The 20946-nt window shown below is 45.3% G+C and overlaps 1 protein-coding gene across 2 annotated transcripts; it reads right to left on the bottom strand.

Annotated features, from left to right (window-relative positions):
* Positions 1–9984: 9984 nt before the first annotated feature.
* Positions 9985–14411, bottom strand: LOC136521335 (protein STAR1). Of its 2 annotated transcripts, XM_066515065.1 has the most exons (4): positions 14207–14405; positions 13773–14105; positions 10758–10945; positions 10005–10670 (listed from the first exon to the last, which is right to left on the bottom strand). In XM_066515065.1, the coding sequence occupies exons 1-4, from the start codon at positions 14223–14225 to the stop codon at positions 10416–10418; spliced, it is 795 nt and encodes a 264-aa protein (XP_066371162.1). In that variant the 5' UTR covers positions 14226–14405; the 3' UTR covers positions 10005–10415. The 2 variants fall into 2 exon arrangements, with proteins under 2 accessions (XP_066371161.1, XP_066371162.1); XM_066515064.1 differs by having other exon boundaries at positions 9985–10945; positions 14207–14411.
* Positions 14412–20946: the final 6535 nt, after the last annotated feature.

Here is a 20946-nt window from a genome sequence, read left to right as displayed (position 1 = left end):
CTACTACTTCAAAAAGTTTCTACAAAAATTAGAAGGCTTTCAGAAATAAAAGCAGCACTACCCTCTGATTTCATCTTTGCTCACATTTTTATATTTTGATAACTCCGTACTCTGTTCTTATTTCTATTTTTTGCTAATAACTTCGCAAAATCCAGTAAAAAGTTTTATGAGTCTGGATTTCGTAACCAGATCTTCTCATCATATTGATCATACAACTTCCGCTAGCCACTATGATGCCTTTACTCTGTTTATGAAAAGATGTGCAGAATCTATATAAGCCTTCAGAGATTTGGATCACATATATGCTACCTTTGCAACCTTGGCAATCCAACGCATACACCATGCAGAGCTGCATCTGCAACTTTGTAGGAAAGGTCTCGTAACAGCCTGTCAACGTTGCACCCTGCAAAGCTTGGCACTCAATGCTCCTCCAGAGGCGCGCATGTTGTTGGAGGTCACGCAGAGCCACCGAACCGCGGTTCTGCGTCGCACTAAGGCGAAGGCACTCAATGCCGCTCCCGAAGGCGCCCGCTCTAGGACGTTCAGCATGCTGCACCACAATAAGGCGAAGGCACACGAATTGGTCAGACCGCCCGACGCTACCAAAGGTTCTGCTTGCTGCAGCAGTTCGCCTCCGTCAAGCAAATACAAACCATCGCACGTGCGGAGGCCCAGATAAGTCACAAACACATACCCATCTCGTCGTTTTAACTTTTGTACATTCGATGGGACAACTGATCAGTAGTAGCACAGTGAACCAAAAAAAAAACAGTTGTTGCCAACAATTTTCAGTTTAAAAAAAAGGACGAGGGTCGAAAGTGGCCAACCATGGATCATGGAGCCACAATATTCGACAACAGATATCAAAGTGAGGACCTCCCAACACCTAGGCCGAAGGCTTCTATGGCGTGGGACGACCTCCGCTGCCAAAATTGGCATACGTTGTTGACAAAAACTTTGCTGAAGCTACTGACAAGCATTCTGCTGCATCAATTCTTGTAATAAAAAAAAGGAGCCCAAACCTTCGCCCGTTTAAAACTAAAAGCCACCACAAAACCATTAGTATAGTGTAGCACCACCTTCTTCAACCATGGACCTTAGCAAGAAAACCTCCACGCACTAACAGGAGGACCGCGCAAGTTTTTTCGTTCTATGCATGCACAGGTGATTCGAAGATATGCAAAGAACACACGCGGAAGAGCCGCCGGATAGTGCTGGAGCTCGTCCTTCAGCCAGCGCCACCATGCCCGCGCGGAGGCTACGACCTTCGCCGCGGACTCACGGACAACTCCGGCCCCGATCTGCTGCTCGCTCCATAGGCTGCCCGGGTGATGCTGGCGAGGTGGTCGTCTTCCGACGGTCTGTTCCAGCGTCATCCGCGCGGAGACTGAATTCCGATCCAGCCGGCCAAAGTTGCCTTCGGCACAGGTGACCTGGTCTCCCGAAGCTGCTCGTTTGAACCAATCATTTCTTATTTGTATTATCCCACCAATGGATTGGTGCACACGAAGGCTCTGGCAAAGTCTCACTCCTGATCCTAAGCGAAGACCTCTTGAATCTCATGACCTCATGCAAAGCTGGACTAGAGCACATACTTATTCTGAGCTATGGAGTTTGATGTAATTCATCAATTTTCCATCTGAGCTCAAATCTCCATGGGAGGCTATCACCTTCACTCTCGTACTTTCATTGGAAGCTAGTTGCTGCTGAACCAAGAATTTCCATCAATCGGGGTTGAATTCAGTTTTTCCATCAGCTTGGAAGTGAAGCTATTATGTGAGAGCTGGAGCCTCTATCACTCGGTCAGAGTCCGAACCTTCATCACTCTGTCAAGACTGCTGGAATTCTCTTCAATCTGTAATGTTGGAGCCGGACCTCCGCCGATTCATTGCCGCTGGAACCTTCGCAGTTGTTTGCCAAGGCTCTTTCGGTTTTTCTGGTGCTTTCAGAAGTTATGGGGAAATGGAATTTCTCACCATGATGAGCCTTCGTCATTGTCCTGGTTTCTTTGGAAGCCCTCAGAAAGTTTCACTGGAATTTTTCTTCAAGGCCATCGCCACATCACCTTAAGCCTCCGGCAGCTTTTTCTATAAAAAATATATATCACGAACGTATATCTCAACCTCTGTGTGAGAGATTTCTTCTCTGTGCTAGCTAACCAGCAGGAACACAAGCTTCTATTTGGATTGAGCAAATTTAGGAGTCATCTACGCTCTCTCTCCCATCCTGGAGCATGGCCAAGGCAAGATGTGGGCACACGGACCTGACAGCAACTTGACGCAGCCGTTGTCCTTAGCGTCTACGCCGGTCGGAACGCAAGCCCAAAGGCTGGCATCGCATCGCCCAAGAAGCCGTCGGCACAACCAAAAAGGACCAGTACACGAAGCCTTCGGCCCAGCGACCTCCGCGCGGGTGCGGAGGCTGCATCCTTTGCCACAACTCCTGAACAACTCCAGCCACATCAAGAAGTGAAGGGGGCCAACTGATTTTATCCGCAGCTGCTGGCCCAGCATGTTGGCAACGAAGGATTTGACCTCTGACGCAAACCGCAGCTAAGTAACTCGGCCACCCATCTAAACTCTTCTGCAAAAGTTGTACGTTACATGTATGTGGGACTCAAGCCCTTTACCTTCCGATCTCATAATATAATCCGGTATGCATGCAAATTTAAACAAAATAATCATTATTGTTGTTTATCGAAACCACACGGCGAAGGCCAAAGAATTTTTCTAACACATGTACCTTCGTATGATATATTTCATTCATTTATTTATAAGCTAACCTCCGGCCATGGTTCAAGTTGTTTATCTTTTTGTAGCTTCAAATTCTTGATTTGCCGCACCTAAGGTACCAAACTAGTGCGAGAGAATAATTCTTGCCAGTTTTTAATTAATGCCTAGTACTCTTGCTCTTATGATTTATTTTGATGCATTCTTGATCTAACCTTCGCCTCTTAAGGCAAAATTTAAATACCTTGCATACAACTTGTCATCAATGTAACAAAAAATCTTCTCGTGGCCTTCGCCACAATCAAAGCATGGCCTAAGTGGCTATACATGCTTGGTCCTAACCCGGCTAAACTTAAAACAATTTTCAACTCTTGTCGAATCTCTTTTTCAATAACATGCAGGTCACCAGTACTGTAAGTACCTCTTATCCTCCCTTAGAATATATTTTCATTCGTTATATGCGTGTTTTCACCTCCTCAAGCCAAATCAGTCAATACTCTACAGCAGGCAATTCTTCTCGTTAAGTGATCAGCCTTCATCACATATCTGTCCAACAATTATATGAATCAGTCAACAACCTCCGCCAGTCAGTGGTTCTCATGGAATATTCAACACTTATCAGATAACTCAGTGATCCTCTATGAGTCAGTGAATATTCATCTACAAATGGCCTTCTCTAGTAAGTGGTATTCAACAGCCAACAACCTCCGCCCGTCTTAGGCGGAGGCCGGCCTCCGCCCATCTTAGGCGGAGACTGGTCTTCATTATATGTCAGTGCACCTTATCATTGGTTCTCCACAGTCTTCGACATGTATTGACCTTCACCAGTCAGCAACCTTTGTCCGCCTTTGGCCTTCGTCAGTTTGAGCCTTCGCCAGTCATGGTCTTCATGAGTTAGTGGACTTCACATATTATTGGTTTTAGGCAGCCTACATCAGTCATAGGCCTTCGACAGTGAGCAAACTTTGTCAGTCAGTGGCCTTCGTCAGTTAGTTGGTTTCCATCAGCATTACACCTTCGGCAGTGACTAAACCTTTGAGCCCTCTAACGCTAACACTTTCCCTCATTTTTGCAGGTGGTGTTGTTCAATCCCTTCCTTAAAGTATTTATAACATATTAATATGCATCAACCCAATGTTATTTTGTCTAACCTTCGTAAGGAACTGATTACTTATATATTCAATAATAGTTACGTCCATACCCGTGCAGGTCCTCAAATGGCAACCTTCGCAAGCTATCTGAACTATAACCCTCTCATATAATGCAGAGCTTATATTTTATTCAAACTTTACCATCATTTTTGCAGGATGCATAATAACTTTACACCTTTTAAATATTTTTGCGCAAATGCTATCATTCTCATCATCGCATACATATATTGCGTAAGTACATTGCAATGCATGGCCCGGGCCACCCGGAAGAAGTCCCGAGAATGCACGGGCACTCTGACTCTATGCATCAAAATCCTGGAAGAAGTCCTGAAACAACATGGGCACCAGGTCACGAAGCTAAGGCTGTCGTGCTAAGACATCAAAATCCTGGAAGAAGTCCTGAAACAACACGGGCATCAGGTCACGAAGCTAAGGCTGTCGCGCTGAGACATCAAATCCTGGAAGAAGTCCTGAACCAACATGGGCACCAGGTCACGGAGCTAAGGCTCTCATGCTACCTTCACGTATCATATAAATGACTAACCATCTTTTGCAGCTAGTGGGAAAGCCAGTGCCTTTCCGGGTGTCGAAAGACTTGCAAAGCAAGTCGATATTCGACGAAGCTATAATGCCCAACCTAAGTCCCTAAAAATGCAGGAGATCAACTCAGTTGCATTTTTACGACTTCTCCGGCCTTCGACACGCGGCGTCGGCGTCTATGTAGGCATCGCCTTCGCCAAGCTCTTCGGCATGAGGGGCTCCACAACCATCTTCAGTAACTTCACCAACATCGCCTCCGCCAAAAACACCTTTTGGCCTTCACCAAACAGCTTTATAGGAGGACCTTCGGCAAAACCATGATAACTAGCCTCCGCCAATGCGATGGCATGAGGGGCCTCATCGACACCTTCATCATGTACAACAACATCGCCTCTATCAAACAACTTTTGCAATATGGCTCAAGAACCTCCGTCGACACCTTCGACACCAAGTTCTACAACACCTTCGTTGACGTCTACATCGGCAAACTTGGTTCTGAACACCTACTTCCACTACTACAACTGTGTCGCCTACACCAAGCATCACTAAGGACCTGGTCACGAGCACTAGCCAAGAGGGGCTAGGGAAGCGCGCGGACCAGCTTCTCCGGGGCATCAAGTCTTTTTGCCTGGTGCTCGTGAGCAACGGTTTGAAGGCCTCACAACAACCTTCTACCTCGACTACTACGACTACATCGACTGCACCAATCGCGGCTAAAAACTCAGCCACAAACGCCAGCCAAGAGGGGCTAGGGGAGTGCACCAGAGGACCAACCACTCAGGAGCGTGAGGCCTTTTTTCTGGCGCTCGTGAATGAAGATTTATTTGAAGGCCTCCACCCAAAGAAGGATCAGAGATGAAGACCTCCGCCTGAAGAAAAGACGAAGGCCTCCACCCACAGAAGGATCGGAGACGAAGACCTCCGCCTGAAGAAAAGACGAAGGCCTCCACCCAAAGAAGGATCGGAGACGAAGACCTCTGCCTGAAGAAAAGACGAAGACCTCCACCCAAAGAAGGATCAGAGATGAAGACCTCCGCCCAAAGAAAAGTCGAAGACCTCCGCCCAAAGAAGGATCAGAGATAAAGACCTCCGCCCGAAGAAAAGTCAAAGGCCTACGGAGGCTAGCACGCCAAGACGATACCAGACTCGGAGGTAAAGACCTCAGAGATGAACACCTACGAAGGCTTTGGAAGCAAAGGCCTACGCATCATGAAGGCACTAGAGGCGAAGACCCCAGAGATGAAGACCTAGGGAGGCCTCGGAGGCGGAGACCCGCACGCCGAGATGACACCAATAGCGGAAGACCCAAAGGTGAAGACCTCTGCACCGAGAAGAGACACAGACGAAGGCTCATACAATTGGGCCTTGGAGACACACCTGCGCGCCAAAAAGACATCAGAAGCAAAGGCCTCAAGGATACAGACCTACGCATCGTGAAGGTCCCAGAAATGAAGACCGGAGCACTGAGCGAAGCCGATGAACCATGCTATAGAAGCAGCAGAAGGAGCCAAAGGCCATAGATGAAGAAATCTGGAAGATAAAGGCACCCAAAGCTGAAAGCCTAAGGAATTAGTGCATGTATAGGTTAGGGTCATGCGCGTGCTCTTTTCTCCATGCCCTTTTTTCCCACAGGGTTTTTGGGATGGAGTTTTTAGCGAGGCGTGCATGAATGGGTTGCGAAGGGCAATCCTCGCAACCAAGATCTGGGTTGAATAGTGCCTCTTCTTGTATGAACATCTACCAGGTCATGTAGTACCGTCCATAACCTAGTAGCTGAGGAGCTACTGTTGGGGGAGCTCATACGGAGTATGGGTCAACTCCCCCTCGAAGAGGCATGATGAAGAAATAATGGCGGAGGCCTAGCCGGCGGAGGCTCTCCCTAAGACGGCGGAGGCCTAGCAGGCGGAGGCTCTCCTCAAGACGGCGGAGGCCTAGCAAGCGAAGGCTCTCCCCAAGACGGCGGAGGCCTAGCAGGCGGAGGCTCTCCCCAAGACGGCGGAGGCCCAACCGGTGGAGGCTCTCCCCATGATGGCGAGGCCTAGCCAACGGAGGCTCTCCCTAAGACGGTGGAGGCCCAGCCGGCGGAGGCTTCCCCCCAAGACAGCGGAGGCCTAGCCGACGGAGGCTCTCCCCAAGATGACGGAGGCCTAGCTGGCAGAGGCTCTTCCCAAGACGACGGAGGCCTAGTACAAGAATGATGGTGGAGTTTCTTCCTGGGACGGCGGAGGCTCTCCCTAGGACAATGGATGCCTAGTGCAGTGATCATGGCGAAGGTGTTCCCCGAGGCGTCGGAGGCCCACCAAGGTGCGGGACGATCAAGTCAGCAAGGCATATGTGAGGATAGTTGATGGGCCTCTAGTGGGGGTCGGCTTAGGCCCAAGGTGAAGACATGGCGAGACGATGTGATGAGAACACCCCTAAGGTTAGATACTAGGGCTGGAATATTCCTGGAATGTACCGTAGCAGTTGAGGGGCACTGTTGTAAACTCTGTAAAGTGGTAGTTGAGCCCTATAAATAGGGAGCACTTGTAACCGTGCTGGGGGCGGGTGAATGAATTAATGAAACCCTAGTTCTTGCGAGTCTATATTTGATCCTCATTCTCTCTTTCAGGCAGTGCCTCTTGAAAGGTCCTTGTTTGGTTTTGGTAATTGAGTGACAACCTAGGTGGACTAATTGTGTTTATGTGAGATACATAGGTGATTAGTCCACAGGTACATGTGTGTGAGCAACATATGCCATGAAGGTGAAAATAGCTTGGAAATGTTGCAAAGCTCACACATGTGATGATGAAGGAGCTTAAATGCACATGAGACATGACATTGAGTCATGTGATCAAGGCGGAGAAGATCAAGACAAGACTTGGCTTGATGGACCGGTTGCAAGCGTGAAGGGCAAGTCGAAGGCTTTGGAGTGATGGACCGCGTGGCGGTGAAGCTTGAGCAAGACTTGGCGCCAATGGACGATGGCAACGGTGAAGAGCAAGTAAAGTCAAGATCAATGAACCAATATGATCACATGATGATATGAAGTGGATCATATCATTGTTGATCGTGTTGGTGCATGTGTTGCATCGACATTGAAGGAGATGGAATGGAATGCGCAAGGCAAAGGTATAACCTAGGGCATTTTATTTTACCGGTCATTGGTGTGTAGAGAAGTTTATGACTGGGTTTAGGATAGATGGCCGTACTATCAAGAGGGGCAAACTTGTTTACATATCGGTCATCTAGTGCCACTCGAGTGATCTAACTTTACATCATCGCTAGGATCGAGTGGCGTGGCAAGTTGAGTGGCTAACATCCTTTGGGAAATGATTGTGAAAAGCTAACACGCATACACATGGTAGTGTACACTTAGTGGTGTTAGCACATTAACAAAGGTGGTGGTGTTTGCAGGGTTGAGATGGGTTTGGGTCCCTCTCTCCCTCCCGCCGAGCAAGCTCGGCGGGATTTGGCGCTTTCGGGAAAATGGAATGCCTATTTTCTATTGCACCGGATGTAAATTCTTGGTGGTTAGCACATTGAAGCAAGGGTGAAGAAGTTAGAAGTGAAAACGAGTTGATCGCGAAGATGCTGGCGTCGGTCAACTGACCGGACGCTGGATCTGACTGCACCGGACGTAGCCTGACCGGACGCTGGATCTGACTACACCGGACGCTGGCAGGCTGCGTCTGGTCAGGCTAACGTACGATGACGTAGAAGCTGGAGTGTGACCGGACGCTGGCTGCGTCCGATCAAGTGTGACCGGACGCGTCCGGTCGAGGTCGGTACCTTACTGAAAATGACCGGACGCTCGGGGTTCAGCGTCTGGTCAGTTGAAGCTGCTGCGTCCGGTCAGGTTAAGTGACCGTTGAAATTGGGACACGTGGCCGTCTGTGGGCGACCGGACGCTGAGGTCCAGCGTTCGGTCAACACGACCGGAGCGTCCGATCGGCCCGATTTTTGCCCAGTGAAGGGGTAACGGCTAGTTTAGCCCGTGGGGCTATAAATAGAAGTGGCCTTCGGCCATGGCTAGTGCTGAGCACCTCAAGGGACTTAGTGTCCATGCTTGTGAGTGCTTGAGAGCCCTCCATCACACATATACTTGATAGTGATCATTCGATTGTGTGAGTGAGCGATTCTAGTGCGATTGCATCGTGAGGTTGCATCGAGTGGCACTAGGTGATCGAGTTGCAAGCCGGTGGTGCTTGTTACTCTTGGAGGTTGCCACCTCCTAGACGGCTTGGTGGTGGTCTCCGTCGAAGCGCGCAAGAAGCTTGTGTGGCGCTCCGGAGAAGTGCTTGTGAGGGGCATTGTGCTCGCCCCGCGGTAGCCGCGAAGAGCAACTCTAGTAAAGCGTGTCATTGAGCTACCCTCACTTTCGGGGTAGGTTCTTGCGGCGCCCGACGTGTGGGCTTAGCGGGTGATGCTAATTAGCCGCCGAACCACCAAGTGAGCGGTCGACACAACGGGGACTAGCGTGTTGGCAATCACGCCACCTTGTTCTTCCCGTTGGTTTCTATCCCCATTACACAAGCTTGCAATTACTTTTTATACATATTAAGCTTGTATAGTTGCTCTTGTAATTAGATAGCTTGTGTAGCTTGCTAATTACCTTCTTGCTTGTGTAGCATAGAAGTAGCTCCCTTGCGTGGCTAATTTGGTTTTAGTAACCTTGTTAGTCACATTGCTTAGTTTGTGTAGCTAAGTATTTGCGCTCTCTAATTAGGCATTGGTTGCCTTGTTATTGAGCATTGCTAGTGAGATTAGTTAGCTTTGTGCTTTTGCTTACTAGCATGTGTAAGAGCTCCATTATTGCTTAAAGTATTAGTGGCATAGGTTTTTGTGACCTTGCTCCTTGAATTGTTTAGGAGAGCTCTAGCTAGCCCAGGACCTTAGTTGCATAATTGTTATCTTTGCTAGGTGCTAGTGAACATATATAAAGGGGTGTAGTCTTGGCTAGACTGATTGTTTTAATTCCGAATTTATATCGGTTAGCCGACGCGATTAATTTTAGAAAAGACTATTCACCCCTCCTCTAGTCCGCCATCTCGACCCTTCACCTCTGCCGAAGCTAGAGACCGGAGCCTCGGCCAAAGTCGAAGGCCTCCGCCCCTTTCTTACTCCCACTTTACCACAGCCTACTGAATCCCTCGTTTAGTGACCTTCTGTCTAGAGCCTCCGACAAAGGATTGTGTCCGACAGGAGTGCGCTGCGTTCAGGGACCTCCGCCCATCTTAGGCGGAGGCCGGCCTCCGTCCATCTCGGACGGAGACCCCGACCTAAGACGAAGGCCTCCGCCCACTTCTCACCCTTGTTAGAAACCGATGTTTCAACATAAACCTTATTATACTAACCAGGTGCCTGAGGCGTTGATATATTTTAACTTGGGAAAAATCTAGAAATAATTATATTTTCAGATGAATAGAGAATTACTGCCATGTACCTTCTTAACAAAAAAAAGCAAAGACGACTAACACTAGAGTTTGGAGATTAGTAAATACTCCCTTCGTGCCAAATTATAAGTCGCTTTGACTTTTTTGATTCATCCATTTTATTATAGATCTAGACATATTATTATATCTAGATACATAGCAAAATAGACGTAGTAAAAAAAAATCAAAGCGATTTATAATTTAAAACGGACAAAGTATAGTACAATTATGTCATGGGCTGTGTATCCAGCGGAGTGGTGGCCTTTGATTCGTATGTGTGGGCCTCGGCTGTGTGGGTGGTCACAAATTAAAGCAAATCTGCCAACAGCCTTACATACACTAGCTGTCTGAAGCTACTTTAACATATCGTCATGTTTGTTTGGGCTTGTTTGGCTTATAAGTCATGACTAAAAGTACTGTTGGCTGGTTTGGTGTGAAAGAAAAATATTGTTCGTCGGCTGATAAATCATGGCTTATAAGCCAAATACGACCTACAGATAACCACGTCCGATCCTTTCCATCCCGCACAGCTGCTAGAAAGCATCCGAGGAGATGGAATCCAACGAAGCTGCAACCAGGCTTTAGCTGCTGAGCTCCAAGAAACGCCTGGCCATCGGATGCTTGGCGTCGGACAGCTCTGACGGCGCGAGCACCTCCACGATCTCGCCGGCGACGACGAGGCACACCAGGTCGGCGATCCGCTGGATCTGCTTCACACTGTGGGAGACGATCACCGTGGTGAGGCCCCTCGTCTTCTTCAGGCGCACGATGGCCTCCTCGATGTTCTGCGTCGAGATGGGGTCCAGCGCGCTCGTCGGCTCATCCAGCAGCAGCACCTGAAGCAACCGATCGATTTCAGCAAGCCGGTAATGGTGGAGGACAGTGTCAGGAAGACGAAGCAAGAGAGCTGACGGTGCACATGCCTCGGGGTCGTTGGCGAGGGTCCGGGCCAAGGCGACGCGCTGCGCCTGCCCGACCGACAGCTCAGACGCCGACTTGGAGCACAGAGCAGGGTCTAGATCCGCCAGGCTCAGCAGGTTCTTCACTTCGGCTTCAGTGAGCTTCTTGCCGCGCAACTGTGGCCCGTATCGTACGTTGTCAGCCACGGTACCTGCCAAAAGCACGCAGCGGAAAAATCAGATAAATCTGCTTAGGCATTGTCTGATTCAGATGTATCCATCTAAATTCACGTGTTGAGATGGGTTCGGATGGAATTTAGATTAAATTTCATTTCAATCCACCTAACACATATGGATTGGGATAGATATATGTATTTGGGCATTCATACAAACCCTTTGAGAGGTAGCTGACTTTGTATTTAACTTCTGGCTCTCTATGTTAAATTTTAGGGGAAATTCAGAAACATTCGACCATTGATTAGCGGACTCTAATATCGACATCAACAATAACATTCAGAAACATTCGGCCTGAGTTGTTCGGCTGATGGTTTCTGCGGCTGATAAGCCGGCTGATGCTGATTTGTTATGAGAGAAAAACACCGTGCCATGGTTGATAAGCGGGCTGATACTGATTTGTTATGAGAAAAAAGTTAGGGGCTGTGCCTAATCTTGTCCTGGCTAATCTTAGACAATGGTTGCCACAAAAAATATGTTAAATAAATTGATTCATACTTGTAGTTAAGTTTGACAAGAAATAAATATAAGCTTTATCATGTCGTTGATACATTGTGCCACTTTTTTCAAAAAATAAAATAAATCTACGATGCATACGAGGGTACTAAAAAAGCAAAGCATGGTGCACCATAATTGTAGCGTTAGATGAAACAGCTAAAATATGACATGACTAACATGTTCTGGCAATATTAGCATGAACTAAACATGACCTAACCACTTGTACCACTACGAAAAATACTGTGAAGCAATCCCTAAAACCATATACAAGTTACCCACCTTTACCATTATGAAAACTAATATGAACTAAACATGTCCTAACCACTTGTATGCTATTATCTTTTATAATATTAAGAGTCAGAGTGTTTCTTCCGTACATCGGTAGGTTTGTTCCGGGCCATTCTTGTGTCTCTCAAACAATATTAGATTTTTATGATTATCTAATGGTTTCTATTAACTAAAAGAGCATGTAACAAATACAACAAAGTTCAACACTTACACTTGTAGCTCGGTCGTTTATGATCAAAAGGCCAGTGTGAATTGCCCGCCATCGCAAGCCGTGCATCATGGAAAATTCATGATCCAAGACTAGGTTTTTGAACTTAGTTTCTTTGTGGGACGCAAGTGTTGTTGGATCTGGCAGAATGCACAGTTCATGAAATTATTTTTTGTTTTCTTTTAACTTAAGTCGTTGGGCTACATAGGAACGGATTGAAGGAAGAGTTTTTTGGGTGGGGTGGAGTGGGTGAACTAAATTTAAGTTATGGGCTTCATTCTACACTTAGACTAGCATTGTTTCAAATATATATACAAATAAATATTTTTGTCAAACAATGCTGCACAATTCTAAAAGGACATGTTTATTGAGCTTGAGCATGCTAGATATTTCCTCCATTGCAACAATAAAAAGTTATATAACATGACCTCTAGTCGATCTTTATCTAAAATCATCTACCTATACAATACTAAAAAATATAAAGTAACTCGATAAATTTGCATCCATTAGTCAACTTCGCCGTTGTTAGAAATAACCTGAAGTAACCCATATGGACCATTATAGAAATGAAATAAAGTAAGTTCCTACATCTACATCTAAATTAGCCACCTCTGCTAATAACCTAATTAAAATAACTCTCTATATTGTATCCAAATTACTAGCATCTATTAATTAGAAAAATATGGCAAAGTAAATATATGTCAAGAACACTTGGAGGTGAGGAAAAGGAGAAAATTACAAACAATGACAGATTGAAAAGTATATAGAATAATTGATAACTAAAATTTATTACAGCGAGACAAAATAAGAGAGCGTCTATATAATTATTGTGTTAGAATATGAACATAATAGAATTGATACGTGCTCTGAGTTTCGTGTGCATCTAACCGGCGCGTCAAAGGTACGGTGTGTAAATACGGTGTGTAAAGCAAGGTTGTTACGTGCTCAAAATGGTTATGAAGAACCATTAAGCGACTAGACACGCGGTCCATTTAAATTGGATCAGTTCTTGCTTGTCAATTGAAGTTTGTGAAGATTTCATTAAGTTAATTGTTTTTGCTGGCTCTTCTTTAAACAATCGATTGTTTACTAGCACTAATCTTGTTTAATACTACGGCACATTTTACAGTTATATAAATTTTCCCTTATATATATACATTTGAAAGAGGCAAACCTATCTAGCTACCTTACATCCAAGCAAATACATTAGACCAGATCTTCAGCAATCCTAAAATATTTCATGCTCTGTCAAAACTACCAGTTGGTTGATAAATTAGTTGTGTACTATCAAAGTAAAAAATCTGAATGGCATCCCAACTTAAATTTATCAATAGTTCAAGCTTTGTTTAAAGGTTAGCAGTTGCCTTCCAGTTCCAGGTTCGCCATCACGTGCATGATGTGCTCAGGATGGTTATTTCTGCATCTCAGGATGTAGAGGACAAGCACAATTCGCATTGTATATGTGAAAAAGAAAAATCATGGTGTGCTCATCAGAGTGATGGCACATGCTTTTATCATGAACAGACCTGTTGTCTGAGTGGAGAAACAGTGCTTATCACCAGGGACCTTGTTGACCTATTCAACATCTAGAAAGGTCAGCTTATCACAGTTGGCCACTAACTGTCTACTCACTGCCAACTTACATACATGTGCTTAGCAATTAATTAACCTAACCTTCTGTTCTTAGCGCCATCGATGAATCAATTAGATCGAGCATTAATAGGGACAGACTGATTTCGAGTTTCCGGCTCAGCAAGGGAAAAAAAACAGCTTTATCGATGTATAGATGGCCGCCGGAGAGTCGGACGTACCGTCGAACATGGCAGGGAGCTGGAAGAGCATGCCGACCTTGCGGCGCAGGGTGAGGACGTCGATGCCGCAGATGTCTGCGCCATCGAGGAGCACAGCGCCGGGCGCGGGCTCCCACAGGCGGTTGAGCGCGCGGAGCAGCGTGGACTTGCCGCTGCCGCTGGGCCCGATGACGCCCATGACGACCCCGCGCGGCACGTCGAGGTGGACGCCCCGGAGGATCTCCTCGCCGGTCGCCTCGGCGCGGCGCCGCAGCCCGCGCACCCGTATCTTGGGCGCCGCTTCCCCGCCGTTGGCCACGCCGTCCACGTCCAGCAGGTGCTCCCGGAGATCATCTGCGCATGTCGTCGAATCATATCATCACGGACCTGGTAGATGGTAACAATGGCCTGATCCGATCGTACGATCCACCAGCTGAGTTTGCTTGGTTGCTCACCTGACGAAGCTGAGCCCATTATTGGAGGAGGAGGAGGAGGAAGAAGAAGAGCAGGGGATGGAGGCCGGAGCTGCTAGCGAGTAGAGAGAGTGGCCGCAGCTCTCACTCTGTCTCGGTGGAGGGAAAGGTGTGTAGGAGGGAGATGGGGTGCCGATCGTGCGTCCCGTCGTCTCCGTGTGATGTGTGGTGGTGCTTCTTCGGCTTTGTGGAGCGCAGCTAACAAAGATGGGTTCTTTGTTAGGTCTCGCAGTCTCGCTAGCTACCTTTTCGCGGGGGGCTTCAACTCAGGTGGGCGGCTTGTGGTGCGTGCGTTGCCGTTGCGTGACAACTCGATCGGCGGCAGGAAGAGCGGTGGCATTCGGTGGCGGCCGGTCTCGGTGTCGGTCCCACGCATGGCACACAGCTTATCGGTGTGTGTCGTTCCAGGCTTTTTCTCCTAACTGATTATGCCCGTGCCTTGCAACAGAAATAAAACAGTATCATAATAATTTTAAGCTTAATCTTACATATTAGCCTATGAGTGTTATTTCTGATTGCAGCATTTCATCAGATTTCTCAGCTTTTATTCAACAGTCTTCGTAAGGGAACCTGTGCGTTGTAGAGATATGATTTTCGATGTGGAAGAGTTTATTTCTGAAACGGTTTTTTTCTGCTGTATCTTTTTTTGCAAACTCTTTTTTGCCGTATTTTTTTTGAAACGGGGATGTGGAAGAGTTTGATTTTTTTTTTTGCCTTGTATATGTTTTTTTGGAAAAGTTTTTTTGTCGTATTTGATTTTTTTTTGTTTGGAAATGGGGAGGTTGGTTTTTTTTACTGTGTTTTTTTTGTCGTGGGGCGGGGCGACGCAGACGATAGCTGTAGGGATTTTTTAGGTGTAGATAGATAGATAGAAGATAGATACATATGTGGACGTGGCGATAGCGTACACAATGATCGTCTCCCTTTTTAGGTGGTTCGATCCGAATTGTATGTGGACAGGCTAAGACTGATCTGGAATTTTTCTTTTGGCCAAGACCAATCCGGATTTTACATGTGGGACGTGCACCGTATATCCTGGGAGGGCCTATGTGGATTTTGCATGTCCGGAATTTTCCTTCTGGCAAGACCGATCAACGTATTCTCGGGGCCAAGCGCGTACACTTTGAGGTTTTTTAGGTGGTACTAACTGGCGGCGTGGGGTGATCGCGGAATTGATCACGATTGCTACGGGAATTAATTTTTGCCTTCCTGATTTGCTGCGGTTGTTATGGGGATTAAGCTGATCGCATGGAGTGAGTGCGCATTGCCTTCTTGATCTGATGGCAAGGAGCGGCATCTGTGGATAGAATAGTTATGAATGTTTTAGTTATAGATAGAGAGAGATATTCTGCTACTCAAGTTGGGTCGTTCTAGCTAGACTTTTCCTGTCCAATAGCTTATCACGTCTGGATCTCGTTTCTCTTTCTCCGTCGGAGTTGTATGCCGTCGGACGGTCGGAGTATAGACTTCTTGGTTATTTGAGCACGAGAAGAACAGTGCTTTCCACTGGCTGCACACACGAGTAGTAGCCACTCCGTTTCATCTTTATAGCATCTTATTCATAGTTGGCCAATAAAGAGCCTCCACACATCAGTTATTTAAGGCATGAGACTATCACATCAATTTTTATGTGAATTAATTATAGTACGATAATAGAAGCATTTTTAATAGTCCTTCCCTCCTTAAATAAATCAGCTTCTATAGTTGCCCTAAGATAATTTTTAAATTTTAACTAAATTTGTGAAAATTAATAGTGATATTTATGACATTCATAAACTTGAAGTTAGTACTATGTGCTTTCGAACCGTTATCAGGCCTCAAAATCATTTTTTGTAAAAGTGAATTGTTTTTTTTAACTCTTGGGGTGTAAAACAGTATATCTTCATTTTTAGATATTTGGGAATTCTTATGCACCACCGTAATATTTCTAACAAGCACAGGTCGGTTCAGAAAAAAAAAACTTGATAGTTGGAAGGGAAAACTTCATTCAGCGGGGACTAGGGGTGGACTGATTTTAATTATCTGAGTCTTCTCGAGTCTCGAGCCTTCCTATCTTTATGTTTTCTTTCATTACATTCATGGATAACGATGATAAAAATGTGGACTATTGGGTTTTTTTTATTGAAATGTCTAGTGTATGTCGAGCTAGGGCAGGTTGTTTATGTTTTTTGATCATTTGATGTATGGACATGGTAAATTATCTGCACTATGGAACAAAACTTCTGCTTATGTCCTTTTCATGTGAAAGGTAATTGTGTTCAAACTTGTAGCGTACCATTTGTTTATTGCATATTAGAATATAATGTCACGTGATACACCGATATATATACGATATAGTGGTACACATACAAAGTTATAGACTGATATATCGGTGAAGTTCTGCATATGTATATAGTAGTCCACCCTACCTCATTTTTTTGACCGGCTCCGCCACTATGTACGTGGCACTATCGGTTACGTAGTTTGTCATCGATCCCCGAGTTCTATAGTTCTTGTCGATTTGGATGAGAGTGAGGTATAATAAGTTTTAAAAGCTTGACCATTATCTATTTTTTTCAAAACATATTAGTTTGAAGGCACTAAGACAACATGTATAGATTATATATGCTCTGATTTTTTACACTCCTTCTGTTTATTTTATAAAAGTGTATTGGGATTTGAATAAGTCTTTATTAGAAGTTGACTACCACTCCTACAATGATACACATTAATTGCTTCAAAATCAATCTGGAAGATACATGAAATGTAAATGTAATTATACAACTTTTATGTACTCAGTGTAAACACATACTTTGAGTAATTATTGGCAAAAGTTTATGAAGTTTTACTTTTCTAAATCCTAATAGGCCCTATACTAGAAGCGGAGGGAGTACATATTATGTTATAAGAAAAAAAAAATAGCTGTGGAAGTTATGTTTTGGAGATAGTATTGCTTTTCGAATTGAATTATGGATCTAGAGGAAATAATATAAAAACAATGTCTATGTAAATAGTGGACGTGAAATAGGAATCTATTCACGCTTTACATGTAAAACATATACAAATATATTTTGAGTAATAGATACTCAAAGCTCAAAATGCTTCACCTTTTTGTAATAAGATAGCACCTTGGCAAATGGCAACCCAATATTCCGGCGGCCCAAATCAGGAGCTCGGCCCTGAGATCTGCCCGAGCTAGAAAAAGACAAGATCACAAGACGCCGGCCTGACCAGCAGTATCGCCCCCCGCCCCAGAAAACACCCCGCCCAGATATCAGCAAAGCTAGCCGGAGGCCACTTGTGCGATATGATGATAAAGGAAAAACACGCTCAGAGCCGCGGTATATATATCTTATCTCGCCAGGCGCCGCGCGCTGTCCGTACGGACGACTCGCGCATGTCAGCGTCGTCCAAGGAGGCCGCTCAGCACGGTTGCTTTGCTTGCAGCAGTTGGCGAACGCGGCCCGCACGGTGTTTTCCTCTCTTCCCGGCCGAATTGCGTCGTGGGCCTCTGAGTTTTGGCCCGGAGGCCGAAAGGCCCAAAACAGACTATAGTTGAGTAGATCTGAGCTGGTTACGTGGGTTAGGAAGCTCACAGTCTCCGTACATTGGCCTGATTCTGAATTGGCCCAAAATAGTTTCCATTGACCATCGACTTTACTCCCTTTTTTTTAGATAATGACCATCGACTTTACTGCCCTCGTGATTAAGATTATGGAAAAAGTCTACTTAACCCCTCACCTATCATACTTGGTCTACTTTACCCTCCAACTATGAAACCGTCTGTTTTACCCCCTGAGCTATCCAAAACCGTATATATTTACCCCTGGTCGGTTTGCTACAGTAACCGCGGGTCTACTACAGTAACGTTGTGTTTGCTACAGTGCCGTTGTTTTGAATTTCCTTTTTTTATTTATTTTCTGTGCATTTTTGAAAAATCATAGTAAATCATAGAAAAATCATAAAATAAAAAATCTAATTTTATTGGACTCCACATGAGTAGATCTACACAGTGAATATATAATACGGTATGCTTTAGTACAAATTTTTTTTTATAGCTTTAGATTAATTGAAAAATCCAATTTTATCTGTAATTAATTAGAATTTATCTATAACTAAGTTATACATAGTCCAATGAGTATGAAATTTTTACTATAGTTCAAGCATACAATAATTAGCGTACCATAAAATTTTCACCACAATTGGACCATAGAAGCTACAGCTATGAATTATTCCAATTAATTACAGACAAAATTAGATTTTTCAATTAATCTAAGGCTACAGTAAAAATTTTGTACTAAAGTATACCGTATTATATATTCACTATGTAGATCTACTCATGTGGAGTCCAACAAAATTAGATTTTTTATTTTATGATTTTTCTATGATTTATTATGATTTTTCAAAAATTCATCGAAAATAAAAAAAAAGAAAATTCAAAACCACGGGTGCTGTAGCAAATCCAATGTTACTGTAGCAAACCCGCGGTTGCTGTAGCAAAATCGCCGCCAGAAAACTATCCAGGGGGTAAAATAGATGGTTTTGAAAAGTTCACGGGGTAAAACAGACGGTTTCATAGTTGAGGGGTAAAATAAACCAAGTATAAAAGGTGGGGGTTAAGTAGACTTTTTCCTTAAGATTATGGATCATTCAGCAGTTCTTTGGTTTCAAGCCCAGGTAGCTCTGTCTGCTAGGCAGCTTTTTTTAGGCTATCGAGTTCAGTCGCTTGATCGTCAAGATCGCTGCCTGACACTGAGGCCTCGTTCACTTTGCAAAAAAAGTGAACCTGATGAATAGTACCACTTTTGTCTTATTTGGCAAATATTGTCCAATCGTGGATCAACTAGGCTTAAAAGATTCATCTCGTGATTTCCAACTAAACTATGTAATTAGTTATTTTTTTCCCTATATTTAATACTCTATGCAAGCGACTAAAAATTGATGTGATGAAAAGAGTGTGAAAAAACTTGGAATTTGGATGGCATCTAAACAAGGCCTGAGAGTCAAGCTATATACCAGGCCATAGTTTCACGAATGTTGGGCCTAACAGGTTGTTTGTTTACCCTCCACTTGATGCCACGACGCAGGTGCATGTGGCGCTGAAGATCGATGCGTGTTTGAATGTCGCCAACCAACAAACAGCAGCTAGGGATGAAAACGGATCGGATACAGACGATATCACCGATATTATATTTATTTTCATATTTTTGTCCGGATTCAGATTCGAATACGGATAGTGTCAACTATGTCGGATAGGATACGATTGGATATCGATATCATAAATATACGATTTGAGTATTCGGATATGGATACGGTATCAGATGTTGCATATCTGGACTCGGATACGGACAGATCTCAATCCCTCTAAACAGATTCGGTTTCGAATACGGTCGGAAAATATCCGTACCGTTTTCATCCCTAACAGCAGCCAATGGCTCTGTTTGCTTGTTGGTTTCAGTCAGCCCAAACCAGCCAGCCAACAGTATTTTCCTCTCACAACAAACTAGCACCAACCAGTCCAAACCAACCCAGAAACCAACCAACGAACAGACCGAATAACTTTGTGGCGCTACTACAACTATAAGCGTTGTATTTTGGTGGTCCGGTACCAAAGCAGGCTCATTGAATTCAGATGTAAAACTCGACGATTTTATTCTCTTATTGCAGAGATTATTTGCTACAGTAAGCCATCTGATTGATCTCAGGAAACGGTCACACGACCGAGTCCGTGGGGGAAACCCATGTATGCGACTTGATTAGTGTCGCCACAACAGAACCACAGTTACGGCTCCACATACACAGCGCTCATAAATAGAGGCTCTCCTTCCCCTCTCGCGACCCAATGTGAACGACAGAGGTTAGCCACACAAACCGTAAGCACCCGATCTAACCGAGCGCTGGAGTAAAGGAACAGTAGTGCTAGCGTCCGGACGTCCAGATGGACGCCCGTGCGCTGCACTCTGTTTCGCACTCAACGTGGGGCTCGCATCGCCCAAGTGACAAGAGGGGAAGGACGCGCGATGCCTCTGATTTGGAAGGACCCGGTTGCGGCGTCGTTTGAATGTCCTGCCGGCGCTGGGAGAGACGATGCGGCAAAAGGTGGGGAGGAGAGATGCAACACCGATCTACTTTTGAAACATCCAAATACAACAGTTGTAACATACCTCTGAAAGACAGTTGAAACACTTCAAAAACACACATGAAAACATTGAAGACCATTGCAGCCATACGCAACATTCAAATAAAACGCATACAACGTATGTGTGAAACATATGCAACATCCAGATAAATACACTTCATCTGCCGCTTGCAACACTCGAAACATGCGCTTGCAACGTGCCTCTGAAATAATTGCAGCATGCGCAACATCCCCAGATCTACTTTTGCAACATCCACATAAAACAAATACAACATATATCTAAAACGCGTGAAACACTTGAAACATACATATTCAATATAAGGGAGGAGAAGGCTGGGTCGGTCAATTCCGGTCACCAGGGTGGGGGAGGGCCACCGAATCCGCGAGAGTTGGGCGCTCCCGGTGGTTGAGGACGCCGGGGTGAGGAGAGGAGGCCACCGGGGTGGGGGAGTGCGTCGCCGCCGGCCAGGGGGCAGCCATGGCCGCACGTCGGAGGTAGGCACGGGGCGCATGCACGGAAGAGAGGAGGAAGCGAGAGACTAGGCGTGGAAGTGAGCAGAGTGCAGCGTCCGTCCATTTCGAACGTCTTAATCGGAGCATATTA

The sequence above is a fragment of the Miscanthus floridulus genome, chromosome 18 (genome assembly GCF_019320115.1).
Source record: "Miscanthus floridulus cultivar M001 chromosome 18, ASM1932011v1, whole genome shotgun sequence".
NCBI classification, from domain to species: Eukaryota; Viridiplantae; Streptophyta; class Magnoliopsida; order Poales; family Poaceae; genus Miscanthus; species Miscanthus floridulus.
This window is presented reverse-complemented; position numbering and strand designations above follow the sequence as displayed.